General features: G+C 46.4%; 1 protein-coding gene across 1 annotated transcript; it reads right to left on the reverse strand.

The window, feature by feature from the left end:
* Window positions 1-5,246: 5,246 nt before the first annotated feature.
* On the reverse strand, window positions 5,247-27,411 carry LOC143956452 (disks large homolog 4-like). The gene is made up of 4 exons (XM_077466635.1): window positions 27,281-27,411; window positions 25,332-25,379; window positions 25,111-25,212; window positions 5,247-5,453 (listed from the first exon to the last, which is right to left on the reverse strand). Exons 2-4 carry the CDS (start codon window positions 25,336-25,338, stop codon window positions 5,266-5,268), a joined length of 297 nt encoding a protein of 98 aa, XP_077322761.1. The 5' UTR covers window positions 25,339-25,379; window positions 27,281-27,411; the 3' UTR covers window positions 5,247-5,265.

A 27,411-nucleotide genomic window follows, 5' to 3' on the forward strand; every position in this document is an offset into this window, starting at 1 on the left:
AGAAGATGGAGATACTGAGAGGATGGAGATGAAGGAATGAGGAGTGTAGAGGAAGAGGAGGGAGATACTGAGAGGATGGAGATGAAGGAATGAGGAGTGTAGAGGAAGAGGAGGGAGATACTGAGAGGATGGAGATGAAGGAATGAGGAGTGTAGAGGAAGAGGAGGGGGGATACTGAGAGGGTGTAGATGAAGCAATGAGGAGTGTAGAGGAAGAAGATGGAGATACTGAGAGGATGGAGATGAAGGAATGAGGAGTGTAGAGGAAGAGGAGGGAGATACTGAGAGGATGGAGATGAAGGAATGAGGAGTGTAGAGGAAGAGGAGGGAGATACTGAGAGGATGGAGATGAAGGAATGAGGAGTGTAGAGGAAGAGGAGGGGGGATACTGAGAGGGTGTAGATGAAGCAATGAGGAGTGTAGAGGAAGAGGAGGGAGATACTGAGAGGATGGAGATGAAGGAATGAGGAGTGTAGAGGAAGAGGAGGGGGGATACTGAGAGGATGGAGATGAAGCAATGAGGAGTGTAGAGGAAGAGGAGGGAGATACTGAGAGGATGGAGATGAAGGAATGAGGAGTGTAGAGGAAGAGGAGGGAGATACTGAGAGGATGGAGATGAAGGAATGAGGAGTTCAAAAGAAGTGGAAGGAGATACAGAGAGGATGGAGATGATGGAATGAGGAGTGTAGAGGAAGAGGAGGGAGATACTGAGAGGATGGAGATGAAGGAATGAGGAGTGTAGAGGAAGAGGAGGGGGATACTGAGAGGATGGAGATGAAGGAATGAGGAGTGTAGAGGAAGAGGAGGGAGATACTGAGAGGATGGAGATGAAGGAATGAGGAGTGTAGAGGAAGAGGAGGGAGATACTGAGAGGATGGAGATGAAGGAATGAGGAGTTCAAAAGAAGTGGAAGGAGATACAGAGAGGATGGAGATGATGGAATGAGGAGTGTAGAGGAAGAGGAGGGAGATACTGAGAGGATGGAAATGAAGGAATGAGGAGTGTAGAGGAAGAGGAGGGGGATACTGAGAGGATGGAGATGAAGGAATGAGGAGTGTAGAGGAAAAGGAGGGGGATACTGAGAGGATGGAGATGAAGCAATGAGGAGTGTAGAGGAAGAGGAGGGAGATACTGAGAGGATGGAGATGAAGGAATGAGGAGTGTAGAGGAAGAGGAGGGGGATACTGAGAGGATGGAGATGAAGCAATGAGGAGTGTAGAGGAAGAAGATGGAGATACTGAGAGGATGGAGATGAAGGAATGAGGAGTGTAGAGGAAGAGGAGGGAGATACTGAGAGGATGGAGATGAAGGAATGAGGAGTGTAGAGGAAGAGGAGGGGGGATACTGAGAGGGTGTAGATGAAGCAATGAGGAGTGTAGAGGAAGAGGAGGGAGATACTGAGAGGATGGAGATGAAGGAATGAGGAGTGTAGAGGAAGAGGAGGGGGGATACTGAGAGGATGGAGATGAAGCAATGAGGAGTGTAGAGGAAGAGGAGGGAGATACTGAGAGGATGGAGATGAAGGAATGAGGAGTGTAGAGGAAGAGGAGGGAGATACTGAGAGGATGGAGATGAAGGAATGAGGAGTGTAGAGGAAGAGGAGGGAGATACTGAGAGGGTGGAGATGAAGCAATGAGGAGTGTAGAGGAAGAGGAGGGAGATACTGAGAGGATGGAAATGAAGGAATGAGGAGTGTAGAGGAAGAGGAGGGAGATACTGAGAGGATGGAGATGAAGGAATGAGGAGTGTAGAGGAAGAGGAGGGAGATACTGAGAGGATGGAGATGAAGGAATGAGGAGTGTAGAGGAAGAGGAGGGGGGATACTGAGAGGGTGTAGATGAAGCAATGAGGAGTGTAGAGGAAGAGGAGGGAGATACTGAGAGGATGGAGATGAAGGAATGAGGAGTGTAGAGGAAGAGGAGGGGGGATACTGAGAGGATGGAGATGAAGCAATGAGGAGTGTAGAGGAAGAGGAGGGAGATACTGAGAGGATGGAGATGAAGGAATGAGGAGTGTAGAGGAAGAGGAGGGAGATACTGAGAGGATGGAGATGAAGGAATGAGGAGTGTAGAGGAAGAGGAGGGAGATACTGAGAGGGTGGAGATGAAGCAATGAGGAGTGTAGAGGAAGAGGAGGGAGATACTGAGAGGATGGAGATGAAGGAATGAGGAGTGTAGAGGAAGAGGAGGGAGATACTGAGAGGATGGAGATGAAGCAATGAGGAGTGTAGAGGAAGAGGAGGGAGATACTCACAGGATGGGGATGAAGGAATGAGGAGTGTAGAGGAAGAGGGAGATACTCACAGGATGGGGATGTAGCAGTGAGGAGTGTAGAGGAAGAGGAGGGAGATACTCACAGGGTGGAGATGTAGTAGTGAGGAGTGTAGAGGAAGAGGAGGGAGATACTCACAGGATGGGGATGAAGGAATGAGGAGTGTAGAGGAAGAGGGAGATACTCACAGGATGGGGATGTAGCAGTGAGGAGTGTAGAGGGAGAGGAGGGAGATAATCACAGGATGCAGATGTAGTAGTGAGGAGTGTAGAGGGAGATACTCACAGGATGGAGATGTAGCAGCGAGGAGTGTAGAGGAAGAGGATTGAGACGTAGCATTGAGGAGGAAGAGGAGGGAGATACTCACAGGATGGAGATGTAGTAGTGAGGAGTGTAGAGGAAGAGGAGGGAGATACTGAGAGGATGGAGATTAAGCAATGAGGAGTGTAGAGGAAGAGGAGGGAGATACTGAGAGGATGGAGATGAAGGAATGAGGAGTGTAGAGGAAGAGGAGGGAGATACTGAGAGGATGGAGATGAAGGAATGAGGAGTGTAGAGGAAGAGGAGGGAGATACTGAGAGGATGGAGATGAAGGAATGAGGAGTTCAAAAGAAGTGGAAGGAGATACAGAGAGGATGGAGATGATGGAATGAGGAGTGTAGAGGAAGAGGAGGGAGATACTGAGAGGATGGAAATGAAGGAATGAGGAGTGTAGAGGAAGAGGAGGGGGATACTGAGAGGATGGAGATGAAGGAATGAGGAGTGTAGAGGAAAAGGAGGGGGATACTGAGAGGATGGAGATGAAGCAATGAGGAGTGTAGAGGAAGAGGAGGGAGATACTGAGAGGATGGAGATGAAGGAATGAGGAGTGTAGAGGAAGAGGAGGGGGATACTGAGAGGATGGAGATGAAGCAATGAGGAGTGTAGAGGAAGAAGATGGAGATACTGAGAGGATGGAGATGAAGGAATGAGGAGTGTAGAGGAAGAGGAGGGAGATACTGAGAGGATGGAGATGAAGGAATGAGGAGTGTAGAGGAAGAGGAGGGAGATACTGAGAGGATGGAGATGAAGGAATGAGGAGTGTAGAGGAAGAGGAGGGGGGATACTGAGAGGGTGTAGATGAAGCAATGAGGAGTGTAGAGGAAGAGGAGGGAGATACTGAGAGGATGGAGATGAAGGAATGAGGAGTGTAGAGGAAGAGGAGGGAGATACTGAGAGGATGGAGATGAAGGAATGATGAGTTCAAAGGAAGTGGAAGGAGATACTGAGAGGATGGATATGAAGGAATGAAGAGTGTAGAGGAAGAGGTAGGAGATACTCACAGGATGGGGATGTAGCAGTGAGGAGTGTAGAGGAAGAGGGTGGAGATGTAGCAGTGAGGAGTGTAGAAGAAGAGGAGGGAGATACTCACAGGGTGGAGATGTAGTAGTGAGGAGTGTAGAGGAAGAGGAGGGAGATACTCACAGGATGGGGATGAAGGAATGAGGAGTGTAGAGGAAGAGGGAGATACTCACAGGATGGGGATGTAGCAGTGAGGAGTGTAGAGGGAGAGGAGGGAGATACTCACAGGATGCAGATGTAGTAGTGAGGAGTGTAGAGGGAGATACTCACAGGATGGAGATGTAGCAGCGAGGAGTGTAGAGGAAGAGGATGGAGACGTAGCATTGAGGAGGAAGAGGAGGGAGATACTCACAGGATGGAGATGTAGTAGTGAGGAGTGTAGAGGAAGAGGAGGGAGATACTCACAGGATGGAGATGTAGCAGTGAGGAGTGTAGAGGGAGAGGAGGGAGATACTCACAGGATGGAGATGTAGTAGTGAGGAGTGTAGAGGGAGAGGAGGGAGATACTCACAGGATGGAGATGTAGTAGTGAGGAGTGTAGAGGGAGAGGAGGGAGATACTCACAGCATGGAGATGTAGTAGTGAGGAGTGTAGAGGGAGAGGAGGGAGATACTCACAGGATGGAGATGTAGTAGTGAGGAGTGTAGAGGAAGAGGGTGGAGATGTAGCATTGAGCAGGAAGAGGAGGGAAATACTCACAGGATGGAGATGTAGTAGTGAGGAGTGTAGAGGGAGAGGAGGGAGATACTCACAGGATGGAGATGTAGTAGTGAGGAGTGTAGAGGGAGAGGAGGGAGATACTCACAGGATGGAGATGTAGTAGTGAGGAGTGTAGAGGGAGAGGAGGGAAATACTCACAGGATGGAGATGTAGTAGTGAGGAGTGTAGAGGGAGAGGAGGGAAATACTCACAGGATGGAGATGTAGCAGTGAGGAGTGTAGAGGGAGAGGAGGGAGATACTCACAGGGTGGAGATGTAGTAGTGAGGAGTGTAGAGGAAGAGGATGGAGACGTAGCATTGAGGAGGAAGAGGAGGGAGATACTCACAGGATGGAGATGTAGCAGTGAGGAGTGTAGAGGAAGAGGTAGGAGATACTCACAGGATGGGGATGTAGCAGTGAGGAGTGTAGAGGAAGAGGTAGGAGATACTCACAGGATGGGGATGTAGCAGTGAGGAGTGTAGAGGAAGAGGGTGGAGATGTAGCATTGAGGAGGAAGAGGAGGGAGATACTCACAGGATGGAGATGTAGTAGTGAGGAGTGTAGAGGGAGAGGAGGGAAATACTCACAGGATGGAGATGTAGTAGTGAGGAGTGTAGAGGGAGAGGAGGGAGATACTCACAGGATGGAGATGTAGCAGTGAGGAGTGTAGAGGGAGAGGAGGGAGATACTCACAGGATGGAGATGTAGTAGTGAGGAGTGTAGAGGGAGAGGAGGGAGATACTCACAGGATGGAGATGTAGTAGTGAGGAGTGTAGAGGAAGAGGAGGGAGATACTCACAGGATGGAGATGTAGTAGTGAGGAGTGTAGAGGGAGAGGAGGGAAATACTCACAGGATGGAGATGTAGTAGTGAGGAGTGTAGAGGGCGAGGAGGGAGATACTCACAGGGTGGATACTTAGCAGTCGGGCATATAGGTACGTGTAAGCGGATCGACTATTTTACTACTACCTGCTCTGCGACCTCCCGGACGCTCTGCACGCTTGTCCCATATAAGTGACCATTATACTGTCCGGCTTCAATAAACTTGTGACTCTGAATGTCCTTCTCCATCTTCTCCCGAGAGGAGACAAAGTGATAGTCTCTGCCGTCCACCTCGTAGTCCCGCTTGGGGCGCGTCGTATCTGGAAGAGGAGGCCAGTTTTTAGATTGTGGGGTGTCAGAGAGCCTGCAGAGTTATGTTTAAACTTTCAGTATGTTTTATTACTATTAGTAACAAGACAATGTCTTAGGAAGTACATTCAATGAAGAAAGCTGATGAATGTGACGTGAAGCGCAGCCATCCGAATGTCCTTCCATCGGGATGTGCAGAAATACACCTCACAACATTAAACCGAGAAATTTCCATATGAAATATATTTGGTGGAAATATTGGTGAAGTTGATGAAATAAATAGAAGGATATAAATCGCTGGAGGCACGGTCATGAAATGTTTCTGATTCGTTAGGGACTAGCTACGTAGAGTCCCAACCAACCACTCCGACCTGTAGTACTGGGAGGAAACACGGGAGGGGGGCAGGAAGAGACCTTCCCGGAAGTATCAACAACATGGAATTATATGGACTATCAAGACATCCTGGATTTATAAGGATATCGGATAAACAGCGAGTAATTAAAAGGAGAAAAGAAAAAAAAAATCATATATTTTATATAAAAAAGAGAAGGTCAGCCAGAGGCACATTAGGGTGCAGATAGAAATCGTATCCACAGATCCCATCAGATGTCTTAGTAGGTGTTGCGAAGGATACAGGTGAGCCCATCATCAACCATGATCCAGTTACGCTTATTCTTCACGGAATCGAGGGGAACCATCAATAAAACATACACGCCGAGCCGATCCTCTAACCAAAACCTCCTCATCGTTCCCAAATCCCAGTACAAATCTAAGGGGGATCGGAGATTCGCTGTCCAAGGACCTCGGCTATGGAACGCTCTACCGACCAACATCCGCATGGAAGAAAACCTCCTCCTCGTTCCCAAATCCCGGTACAAATCTAAGGGTGATCGGAGATTCGCTGTCCAAGGACCTCGGCTATGGAACGCTCTACCGACCAACATCCACATGGAAGAAAACCTCCTCCTCGTTCCCAAATCCCGGTACAAATCTAAGGGGGATCGGAGATTCGCTGTCCAAGGACCTCGGCTATGGAACGCTCTACCGACCAACATCCGCCTGGAAGAAAACCTCCTCCTCGTTCCCAAATCCCGGTACAAATCTAAGGGGGATCGGAGATTCGCTGTCCAAGGACCACGGCTATGGAACGCTCTACCGACCAAAATCCACCTGGAAGAAAACCTCCTCCTCGTTCCCAAATCCCGGTACAAATCTAAGGGGGATCGGAGATTCGCTGTCCAAGGACCACGGCTATGGAACGCTCTACCGACCAAAATCCGCCTGGAAGAAAACCTCCTCCTCGTTCCCAAATCCCGGTACAAATCTAAGGGGGATCGGAGATTCGCTGTCCAAGGACCACGGCTATGGAACGCTCTACCAACCAAAATCCGCATGGAAGAAAACCTCCTCCTCGTTCCCAAATCCCGGTACAAATCTAAGGGGGATCGGAGATTCGCTGTCCAAGGACCAGGGCTATGGAACGCTCTACCAACCAAAATCCACCTGGAAGAAAACCTCCTCCTCGTTCCCAAATCCCGGTACAAATCTAAGGGTGATCGGAGATTCGCTGTCCAAGGACCTCGGCTATGGAACGCTCTACCAACCAACATCCACATGGAAGAAAACCTCCTCCTCGTTCCCAAATCCCAGTACAAATCTAAGGGTGATCGGAGATTCGCTGTCCAAGGACCTCGGCTATGGAACGCTCTACCAACCAACATCCGCCTGGAAGAAAACCTCCTCCTCGTTCCCAAATCCCGGTACAAATCTAAGGGGGATCGGAGATTCGCTGTCCAAGGACCACGGCTATGGAACGCTCTACCAACCAACATCCGCCTGGAAGAAAACCTCCTCCTCATTCCCAAATCCCGGTACAAATCTAAGGGTGATCGGAGATTCGCTGTCCAAGGACCTCGGCTATGGAACGCTCTACCGACCAACATCCGCCTGGAAGAAAACCTCCTCCTCGTTCCCAAATCCCGGTACAAATCTAAGGGGGATCGGAGATTCGCTGTCCAAGGACCACGGCTATGGAACGCTCTACCAACCAACATCCGCATGGAAGAAAACCTCCTCCTCGTTCCCAAATCCCGGTACAAATCTAAGGGGGATCGGAGATTCGCTGTCCAAGGACCTCGGCTATGGAACGCTCTACCAACCAACATCCGCCTGGAAGAAAACCTCCTCCTCGTTCCCAAATCCCGGTACAAATCTAAGGGGGATCGGAGATTCGCTGTCCAAGGACCACGGCTATGGAACGCTCTACCAACCAACATCCGCATGGAAGAAAACCTCCTCCTCGTTCCCAAATCCCGGTACAAATCTAAGGGGGATCGGAGATTCGCTGTCCAAGGACCACGGCTATGGAACGCTCTACCAACCAACATCCGCATGGAAGAAAACCTCCTCCTCGTTCCCAAATCCCGGTACAAATCTAAGGGGGATCGGAGATTCGCTGTCCAAGGACCTCGGCTATGGAACGCTCTACCAACCAACATCCGCCTGGAAGAAAACCTCCTCCTCGTTCCCAAATCCCGGTACAAATCTAAGGGGGATCGGAGATTCGCTGTCCAAGGACCTCGGCTATGGAACACTCTACCGACCAACATCCGCTTGGAAGAAAACCTCCAGGTCTTCAGGAAAAAACTCAAGACCTTCCTCTTCTAGAAGGTGGACAACAAAGCTCCGCACAGCTCCTTGATGCGATTCAGTTCACTTTGTGCGCTATACAAATCATTCATGCATTCATTCATGCTCTATAGATTTAGCAATGTGTTAGAAAAGTTTGAAATGTTTATTGTGTGACTATTAGAAAAACAATATTCCTTAGACTGATTTTTAAAAAAACTTACTTCTGAGCACATTATTGTATTAACTTGTTGTATTGTTTTGTCTTAATTAACTCCATAGTAAGTAGGATGATTAGATTTAACTTAATATGATAGCCTAAGAATGTACAGGAAACATGAATAGTAAATAAAGTACCATCCTGTACCATGACAACGTTATTTATGTTCCCTCAGCCAATAGAAGCATAGAGGTGTTTTTTCTTGTGGGGTATGAGGAGGCGGGACACGTTCTTTTCGGGAGACATCTTTCTTCAGCTTTTGTTCTGTAAGCATGTCTCTCTGTTGTGGGCCACATCAGAAATAAATTGCCTGCTTCTCAACACATCTGGAGTTTTGACTGATCACAAGGGAAGATTCCTAACACAGTGGTTATTCTGGCTGCTAAAAATACGTATATAATTAGCTTCATCGATAGTTTTTTTAGGGACCTCCTCCGGGAAGCTTTTGGAAAATCTCCTTTTACGAGGATCTACAGATATTAATTCCCAAGTTGAATACACAAATCCAAAATCTGGTGATAGTCGGGCACTGCCACCAAATATGAGGCATTGTACCCACCTGGCCACAATGTCTAAGGCAAATGGGGGGGGGGTTGCAGATGGATGCAGCCTAGTGACCCGGGTTGGTACTAAAGACCAGTGAAGGAGGGTTTTATAATCAGCTTCAATTAGCGTCGTATTAATAGATACTTTAGATAAAGCATAAGCAATATCTTGCCAGTCAGTTAAAGTGGTTTTAAACCCTTACAACCAACTTTGACCTACAGGTAAGCCTAGATTAAGGCCTAGATTAAGGCTTACCTGTAGGTCCAAGAAATATCTCCTAAACCTATACGGTTTAGGAGATATTTGCCGAAAGACAGGCACCGCTGTCTACGAGCGCCGCAGTCAACGGCGAATATGCCGCGAGTGGTGGCTCCCGTGCGCAGGCGCGGGAGTGACATCATCACGGCTTCGCCGAATGACAGCGGCGGAGCAGCGAGACCCCACCGAGAAGATGGAGGCTCCTGACTACAGGGGACAGCGGTGACTTTCGCTGGCTCCTGTGTCAGGTAAGTGACACATAATGGGCTACTATGTGATGCGATGCGATGCGATGCATAGTAGTCTATTATGCTTTACCTTTGCAGGGAATGAAAGAGGAAGTAACACCCATCAGGGTTTACTTCCTCTTTAACCACTTAAGCCCCCGGACCAATTTGCAGCCAAAGGACCAGGCCCCCCCTTTTGCAATTCGGCGCTGCGTCGCTTTAACTGACAACTGTCGTGTGACGTGGCTCCCAGACAAAACTTGCGTCCTATTTTTCCCCACAAATAGAGCTTTCTTTTGGTGGTATTTGATCACCTCTGCGTTTTTTATTTTTTATGCGCTATAAACAAAAAAAAAAGAGCGACAATTTTGTAATATTTTTTTACTTTTTGCTATAATAAATATAATAAATATCCCCAAAAAATATATAAAATTTTTTTTCTTCCTCAGTTTAGGCCGATACATATCCTTCTACATATGTTTGGTAAAAAAAAAAAAAAAAAAAAAAAGCAATAAGCGATTATTGATTAGTTTGCGCAAAAGTTATAGCGTTTACAAAATAGGGGATAGTTTTATAGCATTTTTATAAATTTTTTTTTTTTTACTAGTAATGGCGGCGATCAGCAATTTTTATTGTGACTGCGACATTATGGCGGACACATCGGACATTTTTGACACATTTTTGGGACCACTGTCATTTATACAGCAATCAGTGCTATTTAAAGTGGTTGTAAACCCTTACAAACCACTTTGACCTACAGGTAAGCCTAGATTAGGGCTTACCTGTAGGTCCAAGAAATATCTCCTAAACCTATACGGTTTAGGAGATATTTGCCTGAAGACAGGCACCAAGGCGCACTGAGCGTGGCATCGTCGATGACGAAGATGCCGCGCGTCTTGGCTCCCGTGCGCATGCGTGGGAGTGACGTCATCGCGGCTTCGCCGAATGACAGCGGCAGGGCTGCGAGACCCACCGAGAAGATGGATGCGCCGGACTACAGGGGACAGCGGTGACTTCGCTGGCTCCTGTGTCAGGTAAGTGACACATAATGGACTACTATGCGATGTGATGCGATGCGATGCATAGTAGTTCATTATGCTTTGCCTTTGCAGGGAATGAAAGAGGAAGTAACACCCATCAGGGTTTACTTCCTCTTTAAATGCACTGATTACCTTGTAAATGACACTGGCAGTGAAGGGGTTAAAGCGGGAGTCCGCCGGGAGTTCCGCCGTTTGTTTGTTTTTTTAAAAAGCCAGCAGCTACAAATACAGCAGCTGCTGACTTTTAAAATAATGACACTTACCTGCCCAGCGCGCCCGCGATGTCGGAACCCGAAGCCGATCTCTCGATCGTCTCTCGGGTGCTCCTGCCGCCATCTTGGGTATGGGAATCAGGAAGTGGAGCCTTTCGGCTTCATTTCCCGTTCCCTACTGCGCATGCGCGAGTCGCACTGCACAATAAGGATGGTCCCCGCTGTCTCTGGGATCCGTGTGTTTCCCAGCAGGCAGCGGGGGGACCTTCGGAAAGGGGCGTAGATTCTGCGGAAAGGGGCGTAGCTTCTGCAGAATCTACGCCGGAAGTGGGTGCAGATACCTGTACTGTACAGGTACCTGCACCCCCCTCCCTCCTGAAAGGTGCCAATTGTGGCGCCGGAGGGGGGGGGGGAGGATTCCAATGAGCGGAAGGTCCACTTTAGGGTGGAGCTCCGCTTTAACCACTAGAGGGGGAGGAGGGGTTATGTGTGACGTTATGTGTTTTTTTTTTTTTATTGTAGGGGGGCGTGGCCTGGCTTGTGACGTCACTGATCGTCTTTCCCTATAAAAGGGAACAGACGATCGGTGACAGGCTCAGTAGGGAGCACGGGGAGGCCTCTCCTCATTCTTCAGCTCTGTGACCCGATCGCGGGACACCAGCGGCGATCGGGTCCGATGGTCCCGCGGCCACGGTCACAGAGCTCCCGACCCACGGCTGAGCACTTAAAGAGCAACGTACAGGTCCGTGATTGTGCCCAGCCGCGAGATTCTGCCGGCGTACAATCGGCGTGAGGCGGTCCTTAAGCGGTTCATTCACAAGTGGTATTCAAGTCCCGGTCCCATAGAATCATGTACGGGAGTTTAGTATTCGCTTCAGTAAGTAGCGTATGCCGTAGATACCCGTAGGAGGCCCTACGCTTGTTTGAGAAGAGTTCAAAATTTGTCAGTGTAAGAGGTCCAACAAATGACGTTTAGAACGCACAGAAGAAATAAGCGGACTATACCTGAACAATTCACTAGAGGGCACCTGAAACACGTCTTTAAAATATGGCAAAGGGTTATGGTTGATCTCCGGCAAGATAGTCTCCTGTCCTAAGAAGTCCCTTATTGAGCCACCATTGAAATAACAGTGGAGTCAGGCCGGGGGGGGACTCAGGGTTACAGAACAAGGGGGCTAGCGGGGTATGTGGAGACGACCGGGATCTACGATGTTGTACCCGATCTCAGACCGCTAGGGAGTGAGACTGGGTGGGGCGCAATATAGAGGGGCCGAGGCGGTTCAGAAGCCACAATAGGGAGCCGATGGCAAAGGGGTCTTCAGAACCCTATTCAGGCTGTGATGACCCAACCTGGTTTATATTGATCTTCATTAGTGATCAGAAATAATTGATGACTTGCAGTATTTACAAAGCACAGATTTCCTCTCCTGTCTAGTGCAATGTTTTCTTCTAATAAAAGTATTAATCCCGAGCCCTGTGTATCTTAGCTCAAGAAAAAACGCCATATAGTGCTGCCTGTTAGTCCTGTGTATCTGAGCCCAAGAAAAAAACCGCCATATAGTGCCGCCTGTTAGTCCTGTGTATCTTAGCTCAAGAAAAAACGCCATATAGTGCCGCCTGTTAGTCCTGTGTATCTGAGCCCAAGAAAAAACCGCCATATAGTGCCGCCTGTTAGTCCTGTGTATCTTAGCTCAAGAAAAAACGCCATATAGTGCCGCCTGTTAGTCCTGTGTATCTGAGCCCAAGAAAAAAACGCCATATAGTGCCGCCTGTTAGTCCTGTGTATCTGAGCCCAAGAAAAAAAAAACGCCATATAGTGCCGCTTGTTAGTTCTTTGGGAAAAAACGAATGCAGCTTTTTCATCAGACTTTTCCGTGTATTTTCACCGGGTTATCCTGCGGGTAACATACTTCCCAGACCTCGGGTGGGTAGATATATTACTCCTCTGTAACTATGAAGGATGCTTGGATAAATGGTCCTATATTTAGGATGTATCCGGTCTATAAACCAGAGGCTCTGGATGGACAGTTGGACAGTCCTGTGTATCTGAGCCCAAGAAAAAACCGCCATATAATGCCGCCTGTTAGTCCTGTGTATCTGAGCCCAAGAAAAAAACCGCCATATAGTGCTGCCTGTTAGTCCTGTGTATCTGAGCCCAAGAAAAAAAACCGCCATATAGTGCCGCCTGTTAGTCCTGTGTATCTGAGCCCAAGAAAAAAAAACGCCATATAGTGCCGCCTGTTAGTCCTGTGTATCTGAGCCCAAAAAAAAAAACGCCATATAGTGCCGCCTGTTAGTCCTGTGTATCTGAGCCCAAGAAAAAAAACGCCATATAGTGCCGCCTGTTAGTTCTTTGTATCTGAGCCCAAGAAAAAAACGCCATATAGTGCCGCCTGTTAGTCCTGTGTATCTGAGCCCAAGAAAAAAAACGCCATATAGTGCCGCCTGTTAGTCCTGTGTATCTGAGCCCAAGAAAAAAACGCCACATAGTGCCGCCTGTTAGTCCTGTGTATCTGAGCCCAAGAAAAAAAACGCCATATAGTGCCGCCTGTTAGTTCTGTGTATCTGAGCCCAAGAAAAAAAACTCCATATAGTGCCGCCTGTTAGTTCTGTGTATCTGAGCCCAAGAAAAAAACGCCATATAGTGCCGCCTGTTAGTCCTGTGTATCTGAGCCCAAGAAAAAAACGCCATATAGTGCCGCCTGTTAGTCCTGTGTATCTGAGCCCAAGAAAAAAAAACACCATATAGTGCCGCCTGTTAGTCCTGTGTATCTGAGCCCAAGAAAAAAACCGCCATATAGTGCTGCCTGTTAGTCCTGTGTATCTGAGCCCAAGAAAAAAAAACGCCATATAGTGCCGCCTGTTAGTCCTGTGTATCTGAGCCCAAGAAAAAAAAACGCCATATAGTGCCGCCTGTTAGTCCTGTGTATCTGAGCCCAAAAAAAAAAACGCCATATAGTGCCGCCTGTTAGTCCTGTGTATCTGAGCCCAAGAAAAAAAACGCCATATAGTGCCGCCTGTTAGTTCTTTGTATCTGAGCCCAAGAAAAAAACGCCATATAGTGCCGCCTGTTAGTCCTGTGTATCTGAGCCCAAGAAAAAAAACGCCATACAGTGCCGCCTGTTAGTCCTGTGTATCTGAGCCCAAGAAAAAAACGCCACATAGTGCCGCCTGTTAGTCCTGTGTATCTGAGCCCAAGAAAAAAAACGCCATATAGTGCCGCCTGTTAGTTCTGTGTATCTGAGCCCAAGAAAAAAAACTCCATATAGTGCCGCCTGTTAGTTCTGTGTATCTGAGCCCAAGAAAAAAACGCCATATAGTGCCGCCTGTTAGTCCTGTGTATCTGAGCCCAAGAAAAAAACGCCATATAGTGCCGCCTGTTAGTCCTGTGTATCTGAGCCCAAGAAAAAAAAACACCATATAGTGCCGCCTGTTAGTCCTGTGTATCTGAGCCCAAGAAAAAAGAAAAAAGCCATATAGTGCCGCCTGTTAGTTCTTTGTATCTGAGCCCAAGAAAAAAAAACGCCATATAATGCCGCCTGTTAGTTCTTTGTATCTGAGCCCAAGAAAAAAACCCACCATATAGTGCCGCCTGTTAGTCCTGTGTATCTGAGCCCAAGAAAAAAACCCGCCATATAGTGCCGCCTGTTAGTCCTGTGTATCTGAGCCCAAGAAAATAAAACGCCATATAGTGCCGCCTGTTAGTCCTGTGTATCTGAGCCCAAGAAAAAAAAACGCCATATAGTGCCGCCTGTTAGTCCTGTGTATCTGAGCCCAAGAAAAAAACCCGCCATATAGTGCCGCCTGTTAGTCCTGTGTATCTGAGCCCAAGAAAAAAACGCCATATAGTGCCGCCTGTTAGTCCTGTGTATCTGAGCCCAAGAAAAAAAACCGCCATATAGTGCCGCCTGTTAGTTCTGTGTATCTCAGCCCAAGAAAAAAAATGCCATATAGTGCTGCCTGTTAGTTCTGTGTATCTGAGCCCAAGAAAAAAACCCGCCTTATAGTGCCGCCTGTTAGTCCTGTGTATCTGAGCCCAAGAAAAAAAACTCCATATAGTGCCGCCTGTTAGTCCTGTGTATCTGAGCCCAAGAAAAAAAACTCCATATAGTGCCGCCTGTTAGTCCTGTGTATCTGAGCCCAAGAAAAAAAACGCCATATAGTGCCGCCTGTTAGTCCTGTGTATCTGAGCCCAAGAAAAAACCGCCATATAGTGCCGCCTGTTAGTCCTGTGTATCTTAGCTCAAGAAAAAACGCCATATAGTGCCGCCTGTTAGTCCTGTGTATCTGAGCCCAAGAAAAAAACGCCATATAGTGCCGCCTGTTAGTCCTGTGTATCTGAGCCCAAGAAAAAAAAAACGCCATATAGTGCCGCTTGTTAGTTCTTTGGGAAAAAACGAATGCAGCTTTTTCATCAGACTTTTCCGTGTATTTTCACCGGGTTATCCTGCGGGTAACATACTTCCCAGACCTCGGGTGGGTAGATATATTACTCCTCTGTAACTATGAAGGATGCTTGGATAAATGGTCCTATATTTAGGATGTATCCGGTCTATAAACCAGAGGCTCTGGATGGACAGTTGGACAGTCCTGTGTATCTGAGCCCAAGAAAAAACCGCCATATAATGCCGCCTGTTAGTCCTGTGTATCTGAGCCCAAGAAAAAAACCGCCATATAGTGCTGCCTGTTAGTCCTGTGTATCTGAGCCCAAGAAAAAAAACCGCCATATAGTGCCGCCTGTTAGTCCTGTGTATCTGAGCCCAAGAAAAAAAAACGCCATATAGTGCCGCCTGTTAGTCCTGTGTATCTGAGCCCAAAAAAAAAAACGCCATATAGTGCCGCCTGTTAGTCCTGTGTATCTGAGCCCAAGAAAAAAAACGCCATATAGTGCCGCCTGTTAGTTCTTTGTATCTGAGCCCAAGAAAAAAACGCCATATAGTGCCGCCTGTTAGTCCTGTGTATCTGAGCCCAAGAAAAAAAACGCCATATAGTGCCGCCTGTTAGTCCTGTGTATCTGAGCCCAAGAAAAAAACGCCACATAGTGCCGCCTGTTAGTCCTGTGTATCTGAGCCCAAGAAAAAAAACGCCATATAGTGCCGCCTGTTAGTTCTGTGTATCTGAGCCCAAGAAAAAAAACTCCATATAGTGCCGCCTGTTAGTTCTGTGTATCTGAGCCCAAGAAAAAAACGCCATATAGTGCCGCCTGTTAGTCCTGTGTATCTGAGCCCAAGAAAAAAACGCCATATAGTGCCGCCTGTTAGTCCTGTGTATCTGAGCCCAAGAAAAAAAAACACCATATAGTGCCGCCTGTTAGTCCTGTGTATCTGAGCCCAAGAAAAAAACCGCCATATAGTGCTGCCTGTTAGTCCTGTGTATCTGAGCCCAAGAAAAAAAACCGCCATATAGTGCCGCCTGTTAGTCCTGTGTATCTGAGCCCAAGAAAAAAAAACGCCATATAGTGCCGCCTGTTAGTCCTGTGTATCTGAGCCCAAAAAAAAAAATGCCATATAGTGCCGCTTGTTAGTCCTGTGTATCTGAGCCCAAGAAAAAAACCGCCATATAGTGCTGCCTGTTAGTCCTGTGTATCTGAGCCCAAGAAAAAAAACCGCCATATAGTGCCGCCTGTTAGTCCTGTGTATCTGAGCCCAAGAAAAAAAAACGCCATATAGTGCCGCCTGTTAGTCCTGTGTATCTGAGCCCAAAAAAAAAAACGCCATATAGTGCCGCCTGTTAGTCCTGTGTATCTGAGCCCAAGAAAAAAAACGCCATATAGTGCCGCCTGTTAGTTCTTTGTATCTGAGCCCAAGAAAAAAACGCCATATAGTGCCGCCTGTTAGTCCTGTGTATCTGAGCCCAAGAAAAAAAACGCCATACAGTGCCGCCTGTTAGTCCTGTGTATCTGAGCCCAAGAAAAAAACGCCACATAGTGCCGCCTGTTAGTCCTGTGTATCTGAGCCCAAGAAAAAAAACGCCATATAGTGCCGCCTGTTAGTTCTGTGTATCTGAGCCCAAGAAAAAAAACTCCATATAGTGCCGCCTGTTAGTTCTGTGTATCTGAGCCCAAGAAAAAAACGCCATATAGTGCCGCCTGTTAGTCCTGTGTATCTGAGCCCAAGAAAAAAACGCCATATAGTGCCGCCTGTTAGTCCTGTGTATCTGAGCCCAAGAAAAAAAAACACCATATAGTGCCGCCTGTTAGTCCTGTGTATCTGAGCCCAAGAAAAAAGAAAAAAGCCATATAGTGCCGCCTGTTAGTTCTTTGTATCTGAGCCCAAGAAAAAAAAACGCCATATAATGCCGCCTGTTAGTTCTTTGTATCTGAGCCCAAGAAAAAAACCCACCATATAGTGCCGCCTGTTAGTCCTGTGTATCTGAGCCCAAGAAAAAAACCCGCCATATAGTGCCGCCTGTTAGTCCTGTGTATCTGAGCCCAAGAAAATAAAACGCCATATAGTGCCGCCTGTTAGTCCTGTGTATCTGAGCCCAAGAAAAAAAAACGCCATATAGTGCCGCCTGTTAGTCCTGTGTATCTGAGCCCAAGAAAAAAAAACACCATATAGTGCCGCCTGTTAGTCCTGTGTATCTGAGCCCAAGAAAAAAACCCGCCATATAGTGCCGCCTGTTAGTCCTGTGTATCTGAGCCCAAGAAAAAAACGCCATATAGTGCCGCCTGTTAGTCCTGTGTATCTGAGCCCAAGAAAAAAAAACGCCATATAGTGCCGCCTGTTAGTTCTGTGTATCTCAGCCCAAGAAAAAAAACGCCATATAGTGCTGCCTGTTAGTTCTGTGTATCTGAGCCCAAGAAAAAAACCCGCCTTATAGTGCCGCCTGTTAGTCCTGTGTATCTGAGCCCAAGAAAAAAAACTCCATATAGTGCCGCCTGTTAGTCCTGTGTATCTGAGCCCAAGAAAAAAAACTCCATATAGTGCCGCCTGTTAGTCCTGTGTATCTGAGCCCAAGAAAAAAAACGCCATATAGTGCCGCCTGTTAGTCCTGTGCATCTGAGCCCAAGAAAAAAAACGCCATATAGTGCCGCCTGTTAGTTCTTTGGGAAAAAACGAATGCAGCTTTTTCATCAGACTTTTCCGTGTATTTTCACCGGGTTATCCTGCGGGTAACATACTTCCCAGACCTCAGGTGGGTAGATATATTACTCCTCTGTAACTATGAAGGATGCTTGGATAAATGGTCCTATATTTAGGATGTATCTGGTCTATAAACCAGAGGCTCTGGATGGACAGTTGGATAAATGGTCCTATTTTTAGGATGGACAGTTGGATAGATGGTTCTATATTTAGGACAGACAGTTGGATAGATGGTTCTATATTTGGGATGGACAGTTGTATAAATGGCTCTATATTTAGGATGGACAGTTGGATAGATGGTTCTATATTTAGGACGGACAGTTGGATAAATGGCTCTATATTTAGGACGGACAGTTGGATAGATGGTTCTATATTTAGGACGAACAGTTGGATAAATGGCTCTATATTTAGGACGGACAGTTGGATAGATGGTTCTATATTTAGGATGGACAGTTGGATAAATGGTTCTATATTTAGGAGGGACAGTTGGATAGATGGTTCCATATTTAGGACGGACAGTTGGATAGATGGTTCTATATTTAGGATGGACAGTTGGATAGATGGTTCTATATTTAGGATGGACAGTTGGATAGATGGTTCTATATTTAGGATGGACAGTTGGATAGATGGCTCTATATTTAGGACGGACAGTTGGATAGATGGCTCTATATTTAGGACGGACAGTTGGATAGATGGTTCTATATTTAGGACGGACAGTTGGATAGATGGTTCTATATTTAGGATGGACAGTTGGATAGATGGCTCTATATTTAGGATGGACAGTTGGATAGATGTCTCTATATTTAGGATGGACAGTTGGATAGATGGCTCTATATTTAGGATGGACAGTTGGATAGATGTCTCTATATTTAGGATGGACAGTTGGATAGATGGTTCTATATTTAGGACGGACAGTTGGATAGACGGCTCTATATTTAGGATGGACAGTTGGATAGACGGCTCTATATTTAGGATGGACAGTTGGATAGATGGTTCTATATTTAGGATGGACAGTTGGATAGACGGCTCTATATTTAGGACGGACAGTAGGATAGATGGTTCTATATTTAGGACGGACAGTAGGATAGATGGTTCTATATTTAGGACGGACAGTTGGATAGATGGTTCTATATTTAGGACAGACAGTTGGATAAATGGTTCTATATTTGGGATGGACAGTTGTATAAATGGCTCTATATTTAGGATGGACAGTTGGATAAATGGCTCTATATTTAGGACGGACAGTTGGATAGATGGTTCTATATTTAGGACGAACAGTTGGATAAATGGCTCTATATTTAGGACGGACAGTTGGATAGATGGTTCTATATTTAGGATGGACAGTTGGATAAATGGTTCTATATTTAGGAGGGACAGTTGGATAGATGGTTCCATATTTAGGACGGACAGTTGGATAGATGGTTCTATATTTAGGATGGACAGTTGGATAGATGGTTCTATATTTAGGACGGACAGTTGGATAGATGGCTCTATATTTAGGACGGACAGTTGGATAGATGGCTCTATATTTAGGACGGACAGTTGGATAGACGGCTCTATATTTAGGACGGACAGTTGGATAGATGGCTCTATATTTAGGACGGACAGTTGGATAGATGGCTCTATATTTAGGACGGACAGTTGGATAGATGTCTCTATATTTAGGATGGACAGTTGGATAGATGGCTCTATATTTAGGATGGACAGTTGGATAGATGTCTCTATATTTAGGATGGACAGTTGGATAGATGGCTCTATATTTAGGATGGACAGTTGGATAGATGGCTCTATATTTAGGATGGACAGTTGGATAAATGGTTCTATATTTAGGATGGACAGTTGGATAAATGGTTCTATATTTAGGATGGACAGTTGGATAGATGGCTCTATATTTGGGATGGACAGTTGTATAAATGGTTCTATATTTAGGATGGACAGTTGGATAGACGGCTCTATATTTAGGACGGACAGTTGGATAGGTGGCTCTATATTTAGGATGGACAGTAGGATAGATGTCTCTATATTTAGGATGGACAGTTGGATAGATGTCTCTATATTTAGGATGGACAGTTGGATAGATGGCTCTATATTTAGGATGGACAGTTGGATAGATGGTTCTATATTTAGGATGGACAGTTGGATAGATGGCTCTATATTTAGGATGGACAGTTGGATAGATGGCTCTATATTTAGGACGGACAGTTGGATAAATGGTTCTATATTTAGGATGGACAGTTGGATAGATGTCTCTATATTTAGGATGGACAGTTGGATAGACGGCTCTATATTTAGGATGGACAGTTGGATAGACGGCTCTATATTTAGGATGGACAGTTGGATAGACGGCTCTATATTTAGGACGGACAGTTGGATAGATGTCTCTATATTTAGGATGGACAGTTGGATAGATGTCTCTATATTTAGGATGGACAGTTGGATAGATGGTTCTATATTTAGGATGGACAGTTGGATAGACGGCTCTATATTTAGGACGGACAGTTGGATAGATGGTTCTATATTTAGGATGGACAGTTGGATAGATGTCTCTATATTTAGGATGGACAGTTGGATAGATGGTTCTATATTTAGGATGGACAGTAGGATAGATGGTTCTATATTTAGGATGGACAGTTGGATAGACGGCTCTATATTTAGGATGGACAGTTGGATAGACGGTTCTATATTTAGGATGGACAGTTGGATAGATGGCTCTATATTTAGGACGGACAGTTGGATAAATGGTTCTATATTTAGGATGGACAGTTGGATAGATGTCTCTATATTTAGGATGGACAGTTGGATAAATGGCTCTATATTTAGGATGGACAGTAGGATAGATGGTTCTATATTTTGGATGGACAGTTGGATAAATGGCTCTATATTTAGGATGGACAGTTGGATAGATGGCTCTATATTTAGGACGGACACTTGGATAAATGGTTCTATATTTAGGACGGACAGTTGGATAGACGGCTCTATATTTAGGACGGACAGTTGGATAGATGGTTCTATATTTAGGACGGACAGTTGGATAGACGGCTCTATATTTAGGACGGACAGTTGGATAGATGGCTCTATATTTAGGATGGACAGTTGGATAGACGGCTCTATATTTAGGATGGACAGTTGGATAAATGGTTCTATATTTAGGATGGACAGTTGGATAGATGGCTCTATATTTAGGATGGACACTTGGATAAATGGTTCTATATTTAGGACGGACAGTTGGATAGACGGCTCTATATTTAGGACGGACAGTTGGATAGACGGCTCTATATTTAGGACGGACAGTTGGATAGATGGCTCTATATTTAGGACGGACAGTTGGATAGATGGTTCTATATTTAGGACGGACAGTTGGATAGATGGTTCTATATTTTGGATGGACAGTTGGATAAATGGCTCTATATTTAGGATGGACAGTTGGATAGACGGCTCTATATTTAGGATGGACAGTTGGATAGATGGCTCTATATTTAGGACGGACAGTTGGATAAATGGTTCTATATTTAGGACGGACAGTTGGATAGACGGCTCTATATTTAGGATGGACAGTTGGATAAATGGTTCTATATTTAGGACGGACAGTTGGATAGACGGCTCTATATTTAGGACGGACAGTTGGATAGATGGCTCTATATTTAGGACGGACAGTTGGATAGATGTCTCTATATTTAGGATGGACAGTTGGATAGACGGCTCTATATTTAGGACGGACAGTTGGATAGATGGTTCTATATTTAGGATGGACAGTTGGATAGATGTCTCTATATTTAGGACGGACAGTTGGATAGATGTCTCTATATTTAGGATGGACAGTTGGATAGATGGTTCTATATTTAGGATGGACAGTTGGATAGATGTCTCTATATTTAGGACGGACAGTTGGATAGATGTCTCTATATTTAGGATGGACAGTTGGATAGATGTCTCTATATTTAGGATGGACAGTTGGATAGACGGCTCTATATTTTGGATGGACAGTTGGATAGACGGCTCTATATTTTGGATGGACAGTTGGATAGACGGCTCTATATTTAGGATGGACAGTTGGATAGACGGCTCTATATTTAGGACGGACAGTTGGATAGATGTCTCTATATTTAGGATGGACAGTTGGATAGACGGCTCTATATTTAGGACGGACAGTTGGATAGATGTCTCTATATTTAGGATGGACAGTTGGATAGACGGCTCTATATTTAGGATGGACAGTTGGATAGATGGCTCTATATTTAGGATGGACAGTTGGATAGACGGCTCTATATTTAGGATGGACAGTTGGATAGATGGCTCTATATTTAGGACGGACAGTTGGATAGACGGCTCTATATTTAGGATGGACAGTTGGATAGACGGCTCTATATTTAGGACGGACAGTTGGATAGACGGCTCTATATTTAGGATGGACAGTTGGATAGACGGCTCTATATTTAGGATGGACAGTTGGATAGACGGCTCTATATTTAGGATGGACAGTTGGATAAATGGCTCTATATTTAGGATGGACAGTTGGATAAATGGCTCTATATTTAGGATGGACAGTTGGATAAATGGCTCTATATTTAGGACGGACAGTTGGATAGATGTCTCTATATTTAGGATGGACAGTTGGATAGACGGCTCTATATTTAGGATGGACAGTTGGATAGACGGCTCTATATTTAGGACGGACAGTTGGATAGATGTCTCTATATTTAGGACAGACAGTTGGATAGATGGCTCTATATTTAGGACGGACAGTTGGATAGACGGCTCTATATTTAGGATGGACAGTTGGATAGACGGCTCTATATTTAGGATGGACAGTTGGATAGACGGCTCTATATTTAGGACGGACAGTTGGATAGATGTCTCTATATTTAGGACGGACAGTTGGATAGACGGCTCTATATTTAGGATGGACAGTTGGATAGACGGCTCTATATTTAGGACGGACAGTAGGATAAATGGCTCTATATTTAGGACGGACAGTTGGATAGAGGGCTCTATATTTAGGACGGACAGTTGGATAGATGTCTCTATATTTAGGACGGACAGTTGGATAGACGGCTCTATATTTAGGATGGACAGTTGGATAGACGGCTCTATATTTAGGATGGACAGTTGGATAGACGGCTCTATATTTAGGACGGACAGTTGGATAGATGTCTCTATATTTAGGACGGACAGTTGGATAGACGGCTCTATATTTAGGATGGACAGTTGGATAGACGGCTCTATATTTAGGACGGACAGTAGGATAAATGGCTCTATATTTAGGACGGACAGTTGGATAGACGGCTCTATATTTAGGACGGACAGTTGGATAGATGTCTCTATATTTAGGACGGACAGTTGGATAGATGTCTCTATATTTAGGATGGACAGTTGGATAGACGGCTCTATATTTAGGATGGACAGTTGGATAGACGGCTCTATATTTAGGATGGACAGTTGGATAGATGGCTCTATATTTAGGATGGACAGTTGGATAGACGGCTCTATATTTAGGATGGACAGTTGGATAGACGGCTCTATATTTAGGATGGACAGTTGGATAGATGTCTCTATATTTAGGATGGACAGTTGGATAGACGGCTCTATATTTAGGATGGACAGTTGGATAGATGTCTCTATATTTAGGATGGACAGTAGGATAGATGGCTCTATATTTAGGATGGACAGTTGGATAGACGGCTCTATATTTAGGACGGACAGTTGGATAGACGGCTCTATATTTAGGACGGACAGTTGGATAGATGGTTCTATATTTAGGATGGACAGTTGGATAGACGGCTCTATATTTAGGATGGACAGTTGGATAGATGGCTCTATATTTAGGATGGACAGTTGGATAGATGGCTCTATATTTAGGATGGACAGTAGGATAGATGGCTCTATATTTAGGACGGACAGTTGGATAGATGGCTCTATATTTAGGATGGACAGTAGGATAGATGGCTCTATATTTAGGATGGACAGTTGGATAGATGGTTCTATATTTAGGACGGACAGTTGGATAGACGGCTCTATATTTAGGACGGACAGTTGGATAGACGGCTCTATATTTAGGATGGACAGTTGGATAGATGGTTCTATATTTAGGATGGACAGTTGGATAGACGGCTCTATATTTAGGATGGACAGTTGGATAGATGGCTCTATATTTAGGATGGACAGTTAGATAGATGGCTCTATATTTAGGACGGACAGTTGGATAGATGTCTCTATATTTAGGACGGACAGTTGGATAGACGGCTCTATATTTAGGATGGACAGTTGGATAGATGGTTCTATATTTAGGATGGACAGTTGGATAGACGGCTCTATATTTAGGATGGACAGTTGGATAGATGGCTCTATATTTAGGATGGACAGTTGGATAGACGGCTCTATATTTAGGACGGACAGTTGGATAGATGTCTCTATATTTAGGACGGACAGTTGGATAGACGGCTCTATATTTAGGATGGACAGTTGGATAGACGGCTCTATATTTAGGACGGACAGTAGGATAAATGGCTCTATATTTAGGACGGACAGTTGGATAGACGGCTCTATATTTAGGACGGACAGTTGGATAGATGTCTCTATATTTAGGACGGACAGTTGGATAGATGGTTCTATATTTAGGATGGACAGTTGGATAGACGGCTCTATATTTAGGATGGACAGTTGGATAGATGGCTCTATATTTAGGATGGACAGTTGGATAGACGGCTCTATATTTAGGACGGACAGTTGGATAGACGGCTCTATATTTAGGACGGACAGTTGGATAGATGGTTCTATATTTAGGATGGACAGTTGGATAGACGGCTCTATATTTAGGATGGACAGTTGGATAGATGGCTCTATATTTAGGATGGACAGTTGGATAGATGGCTCTATATTTAGGATGGACAGTAGGATAGATGGCTCTATATTTAGGACGGACAGTTGGATAGATGGCTCTATATTTAGGATGGACAGTAGGATAGATGGCTCTATATTTAGGATGGACAGTTGGATAGATGGTTCTATATTTAGGACGGACAGTTGGATAGACGGCTCTATATTTAGGACGGACAGTTGGATAGATGGCTCTATATTTAGGATGGACAGTTGGATAGACGGCTCTATATTTAGGATGGACAGTTGGATAGATGGCTCTATATTTAGGAGGGACAGTTGGATAGATGGTTCTATATTTAGGACGGACAGTTGGATAGACGGCTCTATATTTAGGACGGACAGTTGGATAGACGGCTCTATATTTAGGACGGACAGTTGGATAGATGGCTCTATATTTAGGACGGACAGTTGGATAGACGGCTCTATATTTAGGACGGACAGTTGGATAGATGGCTCTATATTTAGGACGGACAGTTGGATAGACGGCTCTATATTTAGGACGGACAGTTGGATAGGAAGGGATAATTGTGGTCATGATGTATTGGAAGGAATGAAAGCCACCATGAAATACTCACGTGGGACACACGAGCCGAACTTATCGGGAAACTCAGAAAGAAGATCATCGTTGACTCGATCCTTGCCGGGACCCAGGATGATGATCGGACGAGCGTAATGAACTGAGGAGAGAAAGTCCTGAGATGAGGGACATCGGAGATAAAACTTGGGAATCTCAAAGCTTCCAGCACTGAAGGGCCACATATTATAGATGTACGGAGACTCTGATAGCGCCACCTACCTTCCATCTGTGCAACGGATTCATAACTAAGTACTATGTCTTCCCGAGCTTAAAGGAAGGAAGAGAGGAGGATCGTTAGAGGCACCAAAATCATTAACAGTGCAAAATCATTCCCAAACACTGCGCCACAACACCATGCACACAAGAGGAGTAGAGGGGGACAGGGGACGGAGTAGAGGGGGATACAGGACAGAGTAGAGGGGGACAGGGGACGGAGTAGAGGGGGATACAGGATGGAGTAGAGGGGGACAGGGGACGGAGTAGAGGGGGATACAGGATGGAGTAGAGGGGGACAGGGGACGGAGTAAAGAGGGATACGGGACGGAGTAGAGGGGGACAGGGGACGGAGTGAAGGGGGATACAGGACGGAGTAGAGGGGGACAGGGGACGGAGTAGAGGGGGATACGGGACAGAGTAGAGGGGGACAGGGGACGGAGTAGAGGGGGATACAGGATGGAGTAGAGGGGGACAGGGGACGGAGTAAAGAGGGATACGGGACGGAGTAGAGGGGGACAGGGGACGGAGTAAAGGGGGATACAGGACGGAGTAGAGGGGGACAGGGGACGGAGTAGAGGGGGATACAGGACGGAGTAGAGGGGGACAGGGGACGGAGTAGAGGGGGATACGGGACAGAGTAGAGGGGGACAGGGGACGGAGTAGAGGGGGATACGGGACGGAGTAGAGGGGGACAGGGGACGGAGTAAAGGGGGATACGGGACGGAGTAGAGGGGGATACGGGACGGAGTAGAGGGGGATACGGGACGGAGTAGAGGGGGATACGGGAAGGAGTAGAGGGGGATACGGGACGGAGTAGAGGGGGATACGGGACGGAGTAGAGGGGGATACGGGACGGAGTAGAGGGGGATACGGGACGGAGTAGAGGGGGATACAGGACGGGACGGAGTAGAGGGGGATACGGGACGGAGTAGAGGGGGATACGGGACGGAGTAGAGGGGGATACGGGATGGAGTAGAGGGGGATACGGGACAAAGTAGAGGGGGATACGGGACGAAGTAGAGGGGGATACGGGACGAAGTAGAGGGGGATATGGGCCGGGACAGAGGGGGATACGGGACGGAGTAGAGGGAGATACGGGACGGAGTAGAGGGAGATACGGGACGGAGTAGAGGGGGATACAGGTATGGGACGGAGTAGAGGAGGATACGGGACGGAGTAGAGGGGGATACAGGTACGGGACGGAGTAGAGGAGGATACGGGACGGAGTAGAGGGGGATACGGGACGGAGTAGAGGGGGATACGGGATGGAGTAGAGGGGGATACGGGACGAAGTAGAGGGGGATACGGGACGAAGTAGAGGGGGATACGGGACAAAGTAGAGGGGGATATGGGCCGGGACAGAGGGGGATACGGGACGGAGTAGAGGGAGATACGGGACGGAGTAGAGGGGGATACGGGACAGCGTAGAGGGGGATACGGGACGGAGTAGAGGGGGATACGGGACGGAGTAGAGGAGGATACGGGACGGAGTAGAGGAGGATACGGGACGGGACAGAGGGGGATACGGGACGGAGTAGAGAGGGGGATACGGGACAGAGTAGAGGGGGATACGGGATGGGACAGAGGGGGATACGGGACGGAATAGAGAGGGATACGGGACGGGACAGAGGGGGATACGGGATGGAGTAGAGAGGGATACGGGACCGAGTAGAGAGGGATACATGATGGATTAGAGAGGGATACAGTACGGGACGGAGGAATAGAAGGATATAAAGGACAGGATAAGATTGAGGTATATAGGAGGGAGATACCGGCAGGATGTGAAGAAGTGGGGGGTATATAGGCAGGGTGGGGGGGGGGGGTGAAGTGGGGGGTATACAGGCAGGGTGGGGGGGTGAAGAAGTGAGGGGTATACAGGCAGGGTGGGGGGAGGTGAAGTGCGGGGGTATACAGGCCTAGTGGGGTGGGGTATACAGGAGGGAGATACATACTCTGGGAGCCTGTGGTGCTGCTTCGATCCTGTGCAGCAGAGGAGAGAATAGTAAAAGGTCGATCAGTCAGACGGGGGAGGTTAGTGAGAGTCGCCAGCAGTCACCGCACCCGAATCACACCAACACAACAC

The sequence above is a fragment of the Lithobates pipiens genome, unplaced genomic scaffold (assembly GCF_037356315.1).
Source record: "Lithobates pipiens isolate NorthernLeopardFrog02 unplaced genomic scaffold, aLitPip1_a1.2 Scaffold_368, whole genome shotgun sequence".
NCBI classification, from domain to species: domain Eukaryota; kingdom Metazoa; phylum Chordata; class Amphibia; order Anura; family Ranidae; genus Lithobates; species Lithobates pipiens.